The sequence below is a fragment of the Actinia tenebrosa genome, unplaced genomic scaffold, assembly GCF_029948245.1.
Source record: "Actinia tenebrosa isolate PJP-AT-01 unplaced genomic scaffold, QUT_ActTen_1.0 PGA_scaffold1__47_contigs__length_23844297, whole genome shotgun sequence".
Classification (NCBI taxonomy): Eukaryota; Metazoa; Cnidaria; class Anthozoa; order Actiniaria; family Actiniidae; genus Actinia; species Actinia tenebrosa.
Genome location: NW_028292578.1, coordinates 10,129,508 through 10,149,762, shown reverse-complemented (window position 1 = coordinate 10,149,762; position 20,255 = coordinate 10,129,508). Strand labels below are relative to the sequence as shown.

The window sequence follows — 20,255 nt, the reverse complement described above, 5'->3', positions numbered from 1 at the left end:
CTGATCTCATGGCAAAGTCAACGATTGTGTAGGGGATCATTGATCTCTTAGTAAAGTCTGGATACCAGGTATCTTATCCGACTTTTAAAGCACAAAGCAAAAAGATATTGAAGTTGCATATTTCTTTATTATTTCAATTCTATTGTAGTGTAAGTAGTAATGGCTATATTATCAAATGCTTTAGTTGATCCAAACTTATATTTGTAATAATAATTAACTCGTGATGAATGAATATTTCTAGACAATTCGTTCTTGGGCTGGGCCCATGCTTTGCTTATTTATAATATTTTCAGATCCGAATTCGTTCTTTTCCATTTTCGACCTAAAGTTTTCGCACGTTTTTCTGTTATGAGATACTAATTGTGGTGCACTCAGGCAAAATTGTCTGTAGTTGATATGTTATGAACTATGTTACAATTATCCAATCCACTCGAATGTTGTTTTTTTTTGTATTTCAGGCCATATGCCATTCCCTTTATTATTATTCCTTTGTTTAAGTAGATAACTTTATATGGATTGAACCCAAATTAGGAAACAGTACAACCAAGTAACCTGATTCTATTGCATATAATGAAATTGAAATCGTTTTTCTCTTTCTGCATTCCGATTACTTATGCTCGCAGGAATCATTGGGCAAGATAAGAAAAGGGAGGGTACACCCCCCCTCTTCTTACTTTACCTGGAGTGATATTCCTCAGACCGTGAAATAGTTGACTAATAGGAGTTAGAAGATTTCATTTCCATTGTTTTGTGTGTGTCTATTTGACTATTATACACTAACTACTATAATAATATGACCATCAAAAATTCTCGATTTCTGTTTGATTTGAAATTACTGTGCCAAACAAAAAAAACAAAAAAAACAAAACAAAACAAACAAACAAAAAAACAAAAAAAAAAACAAAAAAAAACAAACAAACAGGAAAACAAAAATTTTTGATTAAAATTTATTGATAGTCGTATTATTGAGAGAAAAACAAACGGGTTCTCGTGCAGTTTGAAAAAATATCACTAGTACCGTTTAAAAAACTGCACTATTTTTCTTTCTTTTTTTTCCAAAGTGACTCGAACCCTTAGTTTGCTACACGAAGCAGTTTCACGTTCTGAGAAAAATCACTCTCAGCTTTCAATATCGGGCTCTCTATGTTATCTTTCTCAAAGGGGAGGTAAGTTCATCTAGTTGTCCTACTCCACCCCACCCTTCTATCGTAACACCAGCTTATTCTTTCTTTAAAATCCAAGTAGTTACGTACTCATTTGGTCAAAACGCGTGCAAATAGTTCTCTAATCTTAAAAAAAGATCTTCCTAAAAATCGTTAATTATTCATAACATATAGTGTAATCAAAACAAAAATTATTAGTATTAAATTACTATTTTCTGGATGAGTAAAACCGCTCTATAACTGAAACTAAACTATATACCCGTTTAACGTGGTTTTACGTTAAGATGGACGCTAAATATTGAATAATTTAATGTTTTTGATATTCAATAATCCAAAGATATATGCACACGTATGTTAAAATCCACATGTGATTTTAAGACTTCAACCAAGTACGTCAAAGCCGCCATTCTGATGAACTTGAACAAAAGCTTCATTCTTGGTTTCTTTTGTTATTTCAAACAAAATGGCGAGTAGGTCCTTAAATTCTGATGAAAATGATGCACATCACCTATAAAGGTTTTTCATCATCACGTGACAATACAATCGTTTCACATGACGAAGAATTCAATTCACGAGATCAAATGCATTCTATTATTCTATTATCTGCCATCTAACCACAGTACGTGTTGGTGCAAAACCTCTATTTTTTTAGGTTAAGAGCTGCAAATAGACTGAATGACCCATGCCGCCCGTGTCTAAAGCGCATTCCCGGTCGGAGGACAGTTTCTATCCAAGGCAATAGTAATTTTTCCGGTGACTGAGAATGGTACAGTAGTTTTAAATACTAAGTTTCTTCTTTTGTACTTTTTCCTCTGCTTTTTTGCCAATATAAAGATGATTTGTCCCATTTACGTGACGTCATAGACGCCATCTTGGATTAGTTTATCCAACATGGCGGCCATGTCTTTTCCCTTTCTATCTTCTTGTAAGTGCTTTGAACGCGAGAACTCTGGTCATTCAATTTAATTATTTCCGAGTTCAAGCTAGGAACAACCTAATTTTGTATTTGTAGCTCTTACATAACTATTAACTAATTCAGTAGAGAACATGTTCCTGATAGTTTAGTCGCCGAGGCTTTCTTGCAATCTACGTCGCTGGTCAAAAAGACCAGTTGAAGGAGTTGTCATAGTGGAGCGCAGTACTTAACGCACAAACTCCCCTTACATATCCTTCTAAATATTTTAGCTGAAAGAAACGTCGATTTCTACTCCACAATTCCTGAAACTGTCCAAATACAACATTTTCGCGCGTATGACTGTTTCAGACGCCGGCACTCATTCGAGAACGAGAGCAGCTAATTGAAACAGGGGCTGATGTAGTTTTTTGGAATTTTTATGTTTTTAGTTTGCAGTTCTATAGAAAAAGTATTTGTTTGATCGACGACAGCCGCAACAAGTTTGCGCATCTGATAGATGATGTACATGTCTTTTCTTAAATTAGAATAGCAATCAACATTCTTGCTATACATCGCTAGAATTATTATTCTGAGGGAACAACGAGTTTCCTTGGCTGCTATGTCGGCTCTGTCGAGGGTGTTTGGGCAGTAGAAAATAGTTAAGCACAGAGCTTCGACGTCGACCAGTAGGTGCTGGCGAATCCCCTGAATGTTCGTGCTGAGTCGTCATTGGTTCGCTCATGGAGCGCGTCACAATCTTTCTGAAAGCTCTTCTAAAGTCCTTGTTAAAGTATGCATAGATGAATGGATTACAGGCGCTGTTGAGGTTTGGTAGGATTGAAAAGAACACTGAGATTACTATGTAGTTCCAAGGGTAGGGTAGGCTGATGAGGAACATTGGGTTGTATTGAAGAATCGTGAATAGGAAGAAGAATGGACACCAGCAAATAGTGAAGGTACCTATGACGACTGCTAAAGTTTTTGTAGCTTTAAAATCTTTCATGATGCTGTTGTGCTTCCGCTTTTCTTCCTTGCATTTGATGACAGTCAATTCCTTCATTTTGTTGAACTGCTTTAAAGCCTCGACGAACACTTTGACGTAATTAATGACCAGAATGGCAAGTGGCAGAATAAACGCGACAATGTTTGCCACTGTGTAAAATACTTGGTTAATGTTCAAGCAGGCGTTTCGGTCGAGTAAGACTCCCAGTGCACCGGGCCATCGAATCAAGGATAGCGACGCAAGCACAGCAGAGTAGATCCATACCGCACCCACTGCAATAAACACTCTTGTTTGAGTCAAATACACATGATATTGGAAGGGCTTGGTTATCTTGAGGTAGCGGTCAACGCTTATCAACGCCAGGTTTGCGATAGATGCTGCAGCACAGAACATATCAGCCCATATCCATGTGTAGCATTGATGGAGTTCAAAAACTGTGCCAGACGTTTGGGCGATACGAAACGGCAGGCCTACTAGGCCATACAATAGATCTGCAACAGCCAAACTCGCCACAAACCAGTTGGTCGAACTTCGTAGTCTTCTATCTAAATATATGGCTAGACAAACAAGTGTGTTTCCTCCAACAGTCATTACAAGGAGGATTACATAGTAGATCAAGAAAAAATAGACCCGTATGCTCTCTAGCATTAGATTCCCATCTTTTGGTGTAGTTGTGTTAGTAGTATTACTCATGTTCAATGTACTAGCCATCTTTCTTGGGTTTCACACTTTAAACGCTAAGTTTTAGCTAGTTATTCAAGTTTCAAAGAACTTGATTCGGTTTTGAACTTTAGCTTCTGTGTTCCAATTTCACACAACAACGTAAAGTTTCGATGGCAAATTTCTTTTTAGGGCTTTACGTAAGATGTTTTACCGTTAGTTCTTTCTTTATATTGGGTTTTAATTGCCCGTAGCTTCACTCTGCCTTTCTTCAAACAGAAATATCGGATGAGACGTGTTTGCACTTGAGCTTCTCACCTTGACTACCTCAGTACCTCGTTAATTTACCATATATGTGTGCGGCTTCACCACTTTTACACTTGTATCTATCTCAAAGCTGTCATACTTTTTCTCGTTCAACCTTCCATCTTCTGTGTTCTGTCTTCGTTTCTGTTATATCTCAAGCGTCTCGGCTAATTTTTAAATGAAGTAACCCGAGTTTATCTTCTAGTATTTGAATCCAACTTGTTTATAAATTTCCTTCAAAAACATTTTGTGGCGTGCTTCACGACAAAGTGTACATTCCGTGGTGGCATTAACGTTAATGACACAACACACAGACGGTGCAAATCCCCTAAAACAAAATTAAAATAGAAAAGAAGAAAAATGATTTAATTAACTTAGTTTCTAATACATTCTAAAGCAAAACTAAATTTGTGTGTGTCTGTACGAACTATTACGGATGCTTTGATCAGTACTCGACACTTCCTACACATTGGGTTTGATAGCGTGTACCGTTTCTATAGTAACACATATTTCTCTGATATTGAATTTTCCTAAGTAAACTGATTTTGGGCAGTACCTTCTTTTTAGAGGCAGACTTCATTAACCGCTAATCCGTCTAGCAAATCTAGGACTTTCTCCGAAAAGATCCGTGCAGGGTATTTTTAAACTACAAAGCTCGTGCGCTGTTTACCTATTTTCCATTTGCGGGGTTTGATGTCTAGCGCTAGAGTATCGTATGATGTTTTGAATCGTTTTAGCGGCTTAGATCCTGGATTTGTTCTATTACTTGTGCTGTTCAGTCTGTTTACTAAGCAACTCAGTTGAAACTGAGTTGCTTAGAAAAAACTAGAGAAAGGGCAGTTAGCAGGTAGGCGAGAACTCAGTCCTCTTGACCATGACTATAAATCCATCATCAATACAATATAACGCGGCCAATCTTAGCCATTCATAACCTTTTGGATTTCGGTCGAAAGCCTTAACATTTTGTCACCTTTGATATCAATAATATTGGTAATTTTGATGACAATACTTAGATAAACGATGACAATTCCATAGCTAGTTGGAACGGCATTTATTTTTGTAGTGATTAGTGACCAAAAGATCTTTATAAATGTTTGAAATATGCAGTGTATTGCGCTCTGATCACTTCAAATGGAAATTGCTATGATCGGTCCTAGAGTCCTATTTCAATCCTAATTGCCATAGTGATGAGGACTTAAAATAAACTTTGTATTCATTATTTCTTAACTGTTTTCTTTAGCGAAATTTCGCTACTTATCGTCGTATGGTTTGAGAGCAATATTTCTTACTGATATTAGTAGTCTATTGTGATTTTTATATTAAAAAAATACTGAATGGTGATGATATTGAATTAAAATTTCCACTCGAAAATCATTAATTTTTTTTCTTTTGTGTTTGAAACTTTAGCAATTTTTCATTTCTTTGGTGACGTTTTTGATTGTCAGTAGTTTTGTTTTCGAGTATTCCTTTGAAATTTTTAAAAAAATTGTTGCTTCATGCTTGTGGTTGGTTATGTGTGTTTGAATGTTTTTTGTTTTTAGTAATTTATTGTTTGAGATTGATTTTTGTATCTTTGTTTTGTTTTGCAAATTACTTCGTTCTTTGTTTGAGTTTTTTTTGGATTTGCTACACTATTTAAATAATCTTTTATTTCTAAGTATCGCTCATAGCATCTCCGTTTTCTGTTCTTTCTTATCTTTTTTGTCGAACTATTGTTTCCGTTTTCTTAAAATTTTAATCACTACACGTTCTTCAGTAATTCTGTTCCGCAAGGGTTTTAATATATCGATTAATTCGTATTTTCTTTGGCACCTTTTCATTTGTTTTCTGTTTTTCTTCCGACATCATTTTTGAATTTTTTTTCCTGTCTCGCAAATATATACCTACTACGTTTACAAACAACAAGCTAGATGATGTTTTCCAAGCCCGTTTCTCAAAAAAAAACGTACCTAACGAAAAAAACAGAAAAGAGAAGAATAAGAATAATAGAAAGAAGAAGAACGAAGACAACACAAATAAAAAACTAAGAGAGGAAAAGAAAGGAAAGGAAAGGAAAGGAAGAGAGAGAGAAAAAAAAGCAACACCTAACTTAGATATCGATGACGTAGTTTCAATAATGATTTACCTCATATCTTCAAACGCTTTCAACCTTTAGCAGCAGGACGACAAACTATTTTCCCAAAAAATCTAATTATTTTAAGTATAATTTGAAAAACTTTCTAAATCTATTTATTTGTTGAAAATATCTTTCATTTATAGTATCGGAAATTCTAAACGAATGACATTAAAGTGGATTCAATGGTTTAAATAAAATGCGCGTGTTGAAACGTTTGGGATTGCGCGGTTGATTATCCTAATACAACAGGCCACCTACATAGAACTGATTTCCTCTATTACTTAGAATAATATGCTCCGAAATTTAATAGTGAAAACTGGTGATTTTCGGCCTCTTTCTTGGTATCCAATCTGGGCTTAAAACAGCATTAGCTATAGTGTAATCATATGGAACCCCACTAAGTATACCCTAATGGACGTACACTCGTTTATAATAATCGAAAATGATATTTAAAGAAAATGTATACCATTGTATAAGCTGGCAAATCATTAGATACAAGAGTTACATATATTATTTATATCTACCTTCTGTGAATTATTCCTTACCAACACAGCAGTAGAGGTCTAACTCTGTCCGGTTTCCAACTACTTATTCCTATACGTGCTCTCAGTGCACCTTTTCAACAAAACGAACATGACAAAATGACTGATGGTTCTTACTTCTTGATAGCACTTTTAGAGGCCCTCTCTCATATTTGATTCTATGAGATGACAACATTTAAGGAGTCAATAAATTAGATCAATGTTAGTCATTCTGTCATTGTCTCGGTTAGTTTTATAGAACGTTCTACAAAATTCAATGTCTATAGAAGAGGCTTTACGTCTTACTTCCAGCTAACTAAAATATATAACTCTTATAGTTCTAACTGTAGTAAACAATTGTTTTTTTGTAATTTGTAATGATAATAGTATATAGACTTAATTGATTTATACAGAAAAACGTGATGTTTACACTTAGTTCATTAAAGTTAGTCACCTGAAAAGCTACAAAGCTGAGACTGACAAGGATTATGGATACATACATTTTACATGTTTTAACCGCTTGATAACTGTGGATAGACTCGAAATCTTCTACCAGTTACAAGTTAACCTCCTCTGAGTATCCTCAACTGCTGCAGTTTGTGTCAAAAGCTTTACTTGTTAGATATAAAACATTTCCCCATGATTCTCAGCGATCACAGCTTCCTAGGCTTTTGGTGACTGACTTTATTGAAACAAGTATATTCTATGCGAGATAAATAGAAAATCGACTATAACAAACAAAAAGCAAACTAAATTTTCACAGATCACTCCTTCATTGACGTCACTTAATTAACATGTTTTACACTCGTTTTGGATTGAGTTTTGTGCTCTAGAAAAGAACTTTCTAGACAAAGCTAGTGTCTAAGTCTCTAGTCTAAAGTGCTTCATTTTCATATGATTTATTTTATGTGGATCTTGAATTAGTTTTCTGTTATTAGTGAAGAGTTTTTGCTAGTCTAGTCATGTCGTAACCGGCTGTCTACCTCATACAGATCTTTTTTTCTTTCACCATTTATCAAATGAACTTGACGGAACACGCTTTTATCCGAAGGTCGTTTTGAAATTTCTTTTGTAATCGGCGGTTCTAAAGTTGAGCATAACATTTTTCCAAAACATCACGTATACTTATGTGGTGGGTGGATGTATACGATACAGGTTCTGGGGATTCGTTCGTCAGAGAGGATTTGGAGGGTTATACTTTTGGGAGAGGTGGGTACATAGGGCTATATATTTTGAAATGGGGTGTGGATGGCGTTGGGATGGGGTAAGGCTCCCAAAAAATGGAACGAGGACAAGAAGAAGTACAGAGGCTTTGAACCATCACGTGATGGTAGCCATGACAAAAGGTTCTTCTCACACAAGGTGTTTCGCTTCGAGTCGTCATTTCTAACTTGGGATCATTAAAAACTTTTAATCTCATCTCAGATTTCTTTTTTTGTTCGTTCTTTTCCCTTTTCCTTTTTTCTTCCTTGTTGTTTCCATTTTAAGGGCGTTGAGATTTTTGTTTTTTTTTGAATGCACTAGAAATAAATTATTATTATTATTTTCTTACAACCATCACGTGATGGCAGCCATGACAGGAGGCAGGAACAATTGAATCTCGTCTAATCTGGTTAACATGAGAAAGAATTCAGTTTCACAGATAAAGACTCTATTGTTGCGCCTCGTGTCATGGCTGCCACCACGTGATGGTGCAAAGCCTCTAGAGTCTTTTCCCTGGGAAACTGAATTCTTTCTCATGTAAATCAGATATTGTTCCTGCCTCATGTCATGGCTGTCATCACATGATGATTGTAAGAAAAGAATGATAATAATATATTTCTAGTGCTTAAAAAAAAAAAAAAAAAAAATCTCAACGCCCTTACAAATTGAAATAACAAAGAAGAAAAACGAAAAAAAAGGAAAAAAGGAAAAGAACGAACAAAAAAAAAAACAAAAAAAAAAACAAACAAAACGAAACAAAAAAACAAAAACAAAAACAAATTAAACGTTTTTAATGATCCCAAATAAGAAATGACAACGACACGAAGCAAAACACCTTTTGGGGGAGAAGAACGTTATTAATAAAACTACCATCCCCTGCGGGGCATTAAATGAACCTAGACACTGATATCCTCAGCATCTGTAAATATTATTTCCTTCAACTTGAACAAAGAATAGTCATTTTATAGTACCTTAAACCCTCCAGGCTTTTCCTGGCTCATACTGTTTTCATTTGCTTTCGCACTGTACAAGTCTGACAGTCTTCATATAATCGATTTTTCTCCGAATCTTTTTAATAAAGTTTGGCAATTAAAGGTCATTGATCGACTCGATGAAACCTATTTATTGCTCCTCAAATGGAATTAATTAAATTAAGTCCTTTTCTCTTTTTCTTGTTTCTTGGACTTTGTTTTAATAAATTTTAACCAGCATGAGTAAATATATACTTGTTCATGGTATTCATCTAAGTTAAGTTAGTCAGAAGTCAGAAACTCTGTTCAAACTGAAAAGCTAATGTTTCTTTATTACGTTCATGTTCGGAATTTAATCTATTGATCCATTGACTTTGATCTATTAAATTTTGATCAACGTCTTGTCACTTGATCATGACATACCCTTGAGCTGTCCGTTCTTAATATCTACAGTGGAGATAGAAATTGAAGTTGGAAACTCCATTCAAGCTCAAAAACTAACAATTCTTTATTAAATTCATGTTCCGGAAACAGGAAAACTATAGGATTATAGTGCGGCGAGATATACTTTAGATTTTGATTGTACAACGTAACGATCATATCGGAACACTACCAATACGACTTTCTTTTACTCTACTTCATATCCTGATAATAATGTTATGAAATGACTAGATTCTCAAAAAGATATTGAAATATTGAAGTCCTTTGTGCTCAAGACTCGGCACACCCCATTACAAATGTCTGTGTGCGTTAGGGAGTGGTGGTTGGAGCAAGGGGGAGGGGGTGGGGGTAATTGAATGGCGGATCCGGGGGGATGAGGAACCCTCTTTTTTATGGACGCCCCTCTTGATAAAATCTAGATCTACCTTCTTACTCTTTTACTTTGAAGAAAAGTTTCGCTTCTCACTGAATGTAGAAAACTAATTAGTCGCGTTGTTGATCAAAGACATCGCACCAACTACCAAACTTAAATAGATTTATTAGCTCCTAGTTTCGTGTAAAGAGGCAATGAACCTCTCCTTGAGATATCGATAATACATGACGTCACAATATGGCGTCACGTACATTTATCTTATCTCTATGGTAACCTTGCTACTAAGAGTACCTTGGGCACGCGTCAAAAATCTTTCTATGACAATAAAATAAGATGTTTTAATAGATTTTAAAGTATATTTTCAGCTCAAGAGATTCTATGATCAAGACCAATGCAATATATTTCGCTCCGTGGGGTCGTGGGTTAAGCGCCGGGCGAAATATTCTAAATGAAGGCTTTATCGGGACAATGTGAGCCAGATTACCGGATCATTAAATTCCTAGATTGATATAGATTTCGAGTAGAACTCTGATCAAAGATTTCACCGCCATTTTATCCCAGTTATCGAGTTATCCGAGATAGTAGTGAGAAAGTGCCGACTATTTACCAGGAAATTTTGCGAACAGCGCGAAACGGACTCCAACATTCTTTATTTCAAACCCATTGAATGAAATGAAATTCCGTTTCTAAAGTGATACTACTCGACAAGAGCGCTTTATCGACAAATACTACAGTGATTTTACTTCGTGAAAGAATCAGTCAACTTAATACATAGTAGATGAGACAAATTCGACTGTTTCTTTTAGTCAATGAATAATACACGGGGGAAGTAAAATCGCTCCAGTGATAATAGATAGTGAAAAACTAGTTTGGCAAAACTCACTCGGGGTGTCGAATCGCGGAACGAATGAATCATAATGTACTTTAGTCTTAGTCTTTCGTCGATCTGGGCAAAAGAAAATTTTATGGAATATAAATATACTTCGAACTCAAGTCCAACACTGACCTTAAAACTAGAAAAACCGGCGAACTATACTTAGAAACAATCGCGAGGACACTAATGCGTCTCAAATGTCTGATGTTGGATTCAGTTGGTCTGCAAGTACACCTCTGCAAGCGCTATATAGTTTCTCCTACTTAAGGCGAAACGTAATGATATTGAAAAGAATTAAAAGGCAAAAAAGGAGTTCAACAAACATTACCTATATACTTGCAAACAAAAAAAGATGAGATAAGATTCTTACACCTTATAACCGGAATTAGGAATTTCCAGCTGAAAATATTTTTGTTCTATTTTTTCATTACTATATTTCTTGAAAGCCAATTCTTTAAAACTTGAAGTAATTCAATTTTTTTAGAAAATTTAGGGACGGAGTTATGCCGATGTTATTAATTTATGTTTATCTATATTGTTTTATTGGATGGAAGCATGGCAAATGCACGTTAGATATTTAAGTATTTTCTCGAGCACAGTAAGCAAGCTGATAGAATTCTTCCGCCTTCGCACTAATATTTTTCTTACTTTTTGAACTCCAAAACAAACTTGGTTAACTCAATTTTGAAAAAAAATAATAGTAATATTTTGAGCGATTTTTAAATTAGCAGACAACTTCCAAATGTATTTTCTCAATTTTGAAGATTATTAATTGCCTTCAAAGTTATCTCGATAAATATCAACGATAAATTCTAAAAACTTGAGCATGAGCGCTCAATTACTCAAAAAAACGTTCACTACGGCGTCTAGATATTTTGACGCGAGCTCAGTACTGTAAAAGCCTTCTAGCACGAACCAAACACGAATATGCATTATCTACCATTAACATGTCGGAAAACCCTTTTCCAGGTGTCATGTTTTCAAATGTTAATATATTGCAATCTCTTAAAGTCCTTGTTTATATATTTTTTTAAACGGAAAAATTCCAAATGTTGACATTCTTGAATCGATTAGTAATATTTCTTTAAATTTCTGATCGATATGTTTTGATAGGTCATTTTATAAGTTCATATTTTCGTCATGGCGGGCGTGCAAAGTACGGTCACGGCCTGTCATGATCCATATACCAAAGAAAGGCGAAGCCAGTCTAAGAGTAACGAAAGACAGATTTGAAAAAAAGGTTGTCTATGAATGCTGAATATTGCAGCTAGAGTTTTCGTGTGCGACCATTATGACGAGATACCCAAAACCACGCCCACACCAACACCCTGGCTTGTAACCAACACGAACATAACTTTCGCGATTTGTAGAAATCACAGGAAACGTTTGTTTACTCTTGTTTAAATTTCACTGACCTTGGTCAATGCTCTATTTCTCATACAGTATTTAATAAGATAATCATTCAATAGTTTATTTACGTTAAGACTATAATAATTTACGAATAAAAGGGGTACTGACAGCCTGAAATAACCATAGGGGCTAGAGCAGTAGGTTGCAGTTTACAGTAGATTACTCTTACGATAATGAGATATAACTAGCTAAAAACTAGTGTGAGCTGCGTCGGTGTTTCTAATGAAACAGTAATGATGAAAAGGTAAATTATACACCGTGAAAAGATGAAAAAACTTACTGACGTTTCGGACGCTAGTCCTTCGTCGGAGTAAAAGAGGAATGGGTAAGAATTCGAATACACACAATTGCAGGATAACTTTTAAAGTAAAAGAAAGAAAGAAAAAAAAAGCACATGGTACGTAACTTTGGTTGGTCTGGCGGTTTTGAAAGCAACTTTGCTGTTCGGTCTATTTTATTTTATTTGAGGCTCGACACTTCCTAACTTTGTTACCGGTTCTTTAAAAAAATGATTAAAAATAGCGAATCTAATCATAAAAGAATTTACTTATAAGCTTTGAAACTTAACTCTAAATCCCTATATCTGATAAATCAACTTCAATGAAATATTTGCTTTTTTGATCTAATCTGATTATATTATATCAGCTATTGTAAATCTCATCTTACGATAGGCCCGTTAAACAGGATTCGAAAAAACAAAAAAGAACTGGTTTGTACTGGACATTAGACTGGATTGCTTTGATGGCAATGTTCGTTTATAACTACAATAATAAAAGAAAATAATTCATTTGAAAGAAAGAAAAAAGAATGAATGGATGAATGAAAGAAAGAAAGAAAGAAAGAAAGAAAGAAAAAGCGAGCAAGGAAAGAAGAAACGAAAGCATATATATATATATATAAGAAGAAGAAGAAAAAAAAGAATCGAGAAATAGAGAAATCAAGGAAATAAGGCGAGAAAAGTCGGCTACAACTAAGAGCAAATCTAGAACGATAAAAAAGATGTACCTGTTTATACGATTTGGCTGCCAGTAGTTTTACCGCTTAGTTGTCCAAGATAGTTCTTAACACCTCTAGATGGAGCTATAACACTGAAATATATATCTACGGTTCCTCGATAATATCTTAGCAAGACCTCTCTGATAAGTGACTTGATTTGTTTGGGTTGTGACGGAGCTAACTTTGCCTCGGATGTGCAAAAAACGTACACGACAACTTATTTCCCGTCAAACATTTTTCCTTTGCTTATTGTTTATGTTAAGAGTTAAAGATAGCATCAATATATATCAGCTCTAACGTCCCGCTTAACAGCTAAAACGATTTCTAAATCTCCAAAACAAGCCAAGGGAGGCAAGTTTTGTAAGACATTTTGGTTCGCGAAAATTACAACACCTTTATTGTATTAGTTCGTGTGTTCCAAGCCCTGCTTCAATATGATCTTCTTTTACAAAAAAATCTTTTTCATTCAGGTAATTTGGAATTTTTATTTCATACCGCTGTGTCAGTCTAGTTTAAGCATAATGCTAATGAACCAGTAAAATTGCCGATCGAAATAACCTTGCTAATGGTTTAAGATTGCATTTTAGACAATCACCGTCGTGGGCCCCCATGCCGTTCGTGAGTGTTTCACGCGGTGGCAATTCGTTGCCTATAAAGCGGTGTGCTTAAATTGTCGTTTTAACCGGAATAAAAGCACATCCGAATGTTTTATAATCCGTTTTGTTTATGTTAGGAGCAAGTGTGAGGTTAAGTTGGTCTCAATTGGTCGACGCGTTGGGAGTTAAAGAAGATTTCTGTAGTTCAATCTCCTTTGATCTTCGTTCCGGGCTACGTCTTGCACGATGTTACACGCTGCCCTGTTCTCCGATACACATGTTTTTGGTGTATCTAAAATATATAGGGCAGCGTTAAAACATTATGCTAGATTGTGTGTGTGTGTTTAAAAGGAACGTCTTGCTGATCTTGCTAATTTTTGATGCAGGTTTGATGCAGCGGCGGGTTGGTACTCTACATAAGCACTAATCGGTTCGGTAGTAACGAAGATCGACCGGTCGGTCGGGTGTTAAATAGTGTGGTTAAGTTGGCTATTCTAAACACCTTCAGATAGGGTACCCTACTTTTTTGTAACTAGTGCTGGCAAGATCGAGATACATACATACAAAGAATTTATCTATAGCATGAATATTGCTAACTAAATTAGATGTAAAACAAAACTACCTGAAACCAATATCATAAATTATCGACGATACTTTTCATGCATGGGTTGAACTACCATCTTGTAGTGCTAGACTACGAAGCTGCACATAGTATTAACACTATCTCCTTCCGTACTATAATGCTAATGAATTAGTTATATACACAAACAATCGAGGTTGATAAGTGCTCGGACAACAGTTGTCGGAGGAAGAGACAAAAGCGACTTACTTTCCTGTTGATTTTTGCTTAAAATGTTTATGTCGATAGCGGACGTTTAACAGCGTAGTGTTACTTATTTAGTACCTTATGCCAATAGCGAAGATCAAAATATATCGTCTAAAAAGCAGAAAATTGACCGGTAAAACCTTATATTAGTTGGGTCATTTGTATAAGAGATTGAAAAATGTAGTCATTAAATTAGTGAGTGAACGGAAAGCTCAAGTCGTGGAAAAATTGGAAGAATGACGTCGGCTGAATAAATGAGTAAAAAAACAAAACCAGCACGCGAAACAACAAATAGAAGTTGCTAAGTTTTCAACATGGTAGCACGAATAAACTGAAAAAATATATTATCTTAAACCAGCGGATTTTTTGTTTCGTTAAGCGTTTGTTAGCGTTTTTTCATATCCTTAGTAATAATAATAACACTGGCTTTTGTTAATGATACGCATATAGTCGATCGAGTTAAATAAAGGTGTCGATTAAGCCAATAAGTTATGGTAAAAAAAGAGCTGACTTAACGCGACCAAGGGGAATAAATCAAGACCACAGTGTTCCTTAGATTTATCGTAAGTATCTCTCTATCTCTCTTATCGCTCAAAAATTGAATCCCAAATATAATATATTCTTTTCTTGAGTGTTGATATACGAAAACTAATGCGTTCAAGGTAGTTTTTATAGAAATATTTGAAAAGAACTGTTCCATGGGGATTAGGCAACATGGGTCTTGATGAACAAGGCATTATCGCTTTAAGAGCAGCTAATTTTTTCACTTTACACACATTTTTGTATGTAGTCTTGATAGAAATTCAAACAGTGGTAAGCGAAGGATACCAATTATTTTTTCTCATCTTTTTCCAGGTTAAACTAGTGCGTGCTTAAGCATGACGAAATCTTTTGACAGTCAACAATATACACCTATAATTTAAACTCTTAATTTTGAATTGTAGTTTTGGTTCACTGGTGGTTGGCTTTAAAAAATCCTAAAGCTTGAATTATTTATTTCAAACTCAACGAAACTTTAAAATAAAAACGAAATTAAACACAACACAACATGGTTGACTTCGGTTAGAAAGTGGACACCACCATACAATAAACTTGAATTCAATTATGTGATATATTGAATACGGCATTCAGAATATCAAGAATATAACATTTAAGAGGACAGTCTGATGTGTTAGAATTCAACGAAAAATAAATATATACATACCATGACTAAGAATCCAATGATGTAGATTCGGCCTTGTGTCCTTTACGGATGGATCTACGCTATTCCTACAGAATCTATGAACCGATAAAGAAATTGGAAAAAGTTCAAACTTTTATGCAAATAACAACGAATTAAACTAAAGAGGCCGGGCAGCTAGGCGGCAATATCCCACAAACAATTGTTATCAAGAAGTGATGGTAATGATAATAATAATAGGCTTTATTTCAAGAGCGTAAACACATAACATGTGGTATGACCTGTGGTCATGGTTTCTCGAAAGAATAAGTTATATGTTCAATGTTAACGATACAGTCGATGTTAACGATAGTTAAAACATGGGTTTATAATCTCCCGAAACTAACGTCATATAGAGGGTGTGCCGGATGAAGGACTTAGGTATAGAAAGAAATGTGTTTGTCGTGAAGAGACGGCTTTGTCTTTCCGTCAACGCTTTCGTGAATAGACTCGTCCACCATAACGTAAATGCATGACCAAAAAAATAAGAATAAAATTAAAAAAAGGACAAACTAAGGACAATTTTCAAAGTTTCACATCTAAGGACTTTCTTTTTCTCTCGTGGTTTAAATTTCTTTTCATGTTTCGGCATTTTTGTTTAATATTATCGTAATATTTCAAGCTTCTTAGCTAGTGACAAACCAACTTCATATCTGGAAATGCGAGTCAGGGTTCAACATGACACAGTAAAACATCACGGTAAAATATCAAAATATCATCTAATGACTCTATCATTCTGTTAGTTGTGGCAAGCGTGGCTTAGCGCCTAAAAACATCATTAGCCTTTCACTATTGGTGTCCCTGGCTACCGCTGTGGTATCGTTACGGCTGAAATCCTTCACATGTTAATAGCATGATATATATGTAATATTCCATGTATAGTATTATATTCTAAACTGTGCCCTTTATCTTATAAAAATCACTAGATTCTTATATCAAAAGCTCAAATTTGTATAGTCAGTTAGTTGGATCATTTGATTAAGAAGCGACGCCTATTTATCTTGAATGATATTGCTGTTAGACACCCCATCTTTTGTACCTTAAGACTGAAGGTCTATTTATCACTATACTAATCCGATTGAATCAGACATATAGAGCAACCATACTATATATTTACTATCCACAACTTTAACCTTTCAAAACTTTAAACTTTTGTAACAGTAGTTTTTTTTAAACTGCTCTTTTTTTTTCAGTCACCAAATGAGTATGAAGGAATGTCGAGATTTGTAGTTTAGTGTGACTTGTCGGTGTTCTAATGCATTTTATCACTATTGGGTGCGTTACAGGTTTTGCAGCATGGTTGATAAGGTAGCCGATAGATCGAATTAGAATTTAGAAGTTGATTTTTGTGGAGGGAGGAAAACCGGAGAACCCGGAGAAAAAACCCTCGAAGCACAGGAGAGAACCAGCAAACAACTTTACTCACATACGACACCGAGCCCGGCATGGCTTGAACCCGCGGTTCGCTTTGGTGAGAGGTGGCGAACTAGAAGCACACACCACCATTATTCCCCAATCTGTTCAGACTCTGATAGTGAAAATGATGGAGGCAGAGAATGACTGTTTTTAGATATTTTTGCTATGAAACTACTCGTTTTTGTACATCTGTCAGTACCTGCTAACTTGATCAACACATTTTTCTTTTACCAATTCTTAAAAACACGCTCCGAGCTTCTTTATGTTTTCGTTCCATTTACTTGAATACCTATTTGAGAAGACTGACTGCATTCAGTAACTGTACGTACAAATTCTACTTCTGTGACCATAGAAAGGCTTATAGAATTTACCATAAACAAAAGAATTGAAACAAACATGTTGTTTTGAAGTAAAATGGCCGCGAACTGGTGGCAAAGGGATTAGAGGATAGCAAGTTCCCGCGTTAAAAGTTAGCACAGGCTCACGCAATGACCCGTACGGTAATTTTGAGAATTCATTAGTATATTACTCCCTTCCCTCCCTCCTCAGAAATCAGGTGTAGCCCTTCGAAAAGAAAAACGTACTAAGTTATTGAACAGAGTTAATTATTTATCTTTTTTCAACAATTTTGAATAGGCTGATTTTTAGGTACGAGGAATAATATTAGTTATCAACCTCGTCAGGAAACAGACAGTTCAATTATAGTGTTATCTAAGAACACAAAATAAATAATCGTTAAGAAATCTCTTCCACTTGCACTACCCTGGAGTAAAAATAAGTATTGGGATGGATAAATAACTTCCATGCAGCAAATTATAAAAGTAAACTCTTGCGTCTTAGGTTAACACGGTTTTTCTATAGTAAAGATTACGTTTTATTTTTACTTTCCATATCCTCTATTTTTCGCGCCGATTTTCGGTACATGCGCAGAACAGCTTTTTCCAGCTTGTTTGTCAATTTGCCAATCAATGACTATAAAGTTTTGGGCAGACACGTGACCACTACTAGTTAACATGGTTATCTTGGACAGATCCCATAGCTTGGCAACCTACACTTACTCTTTGGCTTCTCTAAATTCAAAAGAGACGACAAAAATAACGACCAAGTGGTACATGGGATTGTGGCACTCGACCGATTTTGGGAGAGGTCAAAGGCCTTGCCACATCGCGTTTGTAATAACTGCTGTCCAGCAATCCTATTCACCACGTGGTCGTTACCAGAGATTTTTATTTTTCCAAAAAAAAAAAAAAAAAAAAAAAAAAAAAAAAAATCCAAAATATATTGCAGAAAGAACAAGACGAAAGGGTTAATCGTTTTAAAAGAAGATCCTGTACCCTGTCATTGGTGATGAAAAAGCGTATGGCAGATTGATAACATATCAAATATACATACCAAGAGAAAATGCGGAACTAGAGTTCATTTTCTCTTATATAGAGATACCTATTTCAAAAATGGTTGTCGGAGGCAATGATAAGTCATTCTAAGATCCAAGAATAGTTGGAAGGACTTGTGTTTCTAGTTCTTATTCTTGTCAAGAACACGGAGCTTATAGTTGATATATTCAATGTTGTTCTGAGTTGTAGTCGACGAAACCGTATTAAGGCCTCGATTATTTTTGGTTTGAGTTATGTACCCATAATTTCTTTAGCTCCGACAACTTTATAGATTTAAATACAAGATATTTCTATAAGGAAATTAAAATAAACATTTAAAAAACAATTAGCGATAAAAAGTTACGTTCACAAGCTATTAAAATAGGTGTTCAATGACACAGTCAGATATCTTTTGAATCGTTTTAAAAAAACTTTAAGTGTCTTTGAAATTTAACTTAGTCTTCTTGCGCGTTCAGTCTTGTCCTGATGTTTGAACCGATGATTTTGAATCTCTATTACCTTCTGCTATTCTTACTGAACGATCAATCAGACCAAAAAGACAAACTTCAAGGATTTATTGTAGTGGTTGATTGCCTTATTATGTTGGATTATGAAAATCCATCAAGGAAGATTAAGAAACACTTGCATTTAGAAACGTAAATGAAGGAATCGAATACTCTAGCGAGCTGTAAATCAACGAGCATTAATTTTATGGGACTGACTAACGACTTAGATTCCTTGATGTTTAAACATTTCAAACTCAAATATTTCATTTCGGACACGTGAAGTACTTCAAAATGCGTCATTCTTTGCTTCAGCTTGCCTGCTTTTAAATTTGATGTACTTTACGAAAAGTATCTTTTGAGTATCGTAATATGAAATATAAAGTAGATTTTAAGTTTTTCTCTCGTTTTTGGTCACGATTCACTGTTTTGACACGCATTGACCAGTTTTTTTCTTCCTTATCTTCGACTTAAAGTTTTTTCTTCATTTTTTTCTAACCAGCTGAGATGTTTCCTTACTGACTAAAATAGTTTTTCTTTCTAATCTTTTTAGTCCAATTTCTCGTTCGTTAAAACCTGGTTCTCACCTTTTTGTTTTAGTCTTCCTTGATTTGGCTTGTGCTTGTGCTTATGCTTGCGTCGATCGGCTTTTGTCGCCAGTGAGAAGTGAGAACCAGGTACACTATTTTAAAAGCTACTCACCCACCCACACTTACATGAACTTCAAAAAATATGGGATATCTTCCCTGATATTTTTTTCAGAGAGCCCTCTAGTGATGGACAACTCAAAAAAAAATCAGGGAATTTCTTAGTTAATTTTAGCAGAAGTTCCAAGCGTGCAGGGCATTTTTGTCACTTAAAACTAGAAAGACAATGTTCTATAGTAATGCTTTTTAAACCGAATTTCTTTTGTCTACAAATCATCTAGACATGTCGTACCGATTATGTCATTGCTATAAGGTTTTTTAACTCCACTTTTATTCAAAAATGCGTATTCTTAACTATTAAAATGTAACTAATGAACATGAATCTGTCTGTCGAGCTGTTGACATTAATTGAAATATTCTCACACCAACTCTTAAGATTTCACCCGATAGCAAATATTTTTTGTTTTGGCATATATTTGTTTGACTTCCAGTGGGTCTAAAGCCCTGCTTTGTCTAGTAAGTGTAGGATCTAATAAATCTTACTCGCTGCATCAATAGACGCTTAGATTGAGTCCATACTCAAGAATAACCTTATAGACAAACTAGAGATACACTGCTCTATCTAGCTATGATTTGGTTGATCGTAATCAAAGTTTAGAAAGCATTGAGATACGCCTCCGCGGGTTCAAAGCAAAGCAGACCGCGAAAACAAAACAAAACAAAACAAAAAGAAAACGAAAACA

The 20,255-nt window shown here is 35.1% G+C and overlaps 1 protein-coding gene across 6 annotated transcripts in view; it reads right to left on the bottom strand.

The window, feature by feature from the left end:
* Window positions 1-933: 933 nt before the first annotated feature.
* Window positions 934-20,255, bottom strand: part of LOC116301001 (histamine H2 receptor) — a 51,124-nt gene continuing 31,802 nt past the window's right edge. For 3 of the 6 annotated variants that reach the window (XM_089032336.1, XM_031709990.2, XM_031709991.2), the window contains exons 4-5: window positions 15,559-15,632; window positions 934-4,355 (exon numbers count right to left, since the gene is read on the bottom strand). In XM_089032336.1, the coding sequence (XP_088888462.1) occupies window positions 2,624-3,772 (1,149 nt within the window). In that variant the 5' untranslated portion in view covers window positions 3,773-4,355; window positions 15,559-15,632 and the 3' untranslated portion in view covers window positions 934-2,623. Of the gene's footprint in view, window positions 4,356-6,667; window positions 6,819-15,558; window positions 15,633-20,255 lie in introns of those variants that run through there. The other 3 variants (XM_031709992.2, XM_031709993.2, XM_031709994.2) reach the window with 2 other exon arrangements.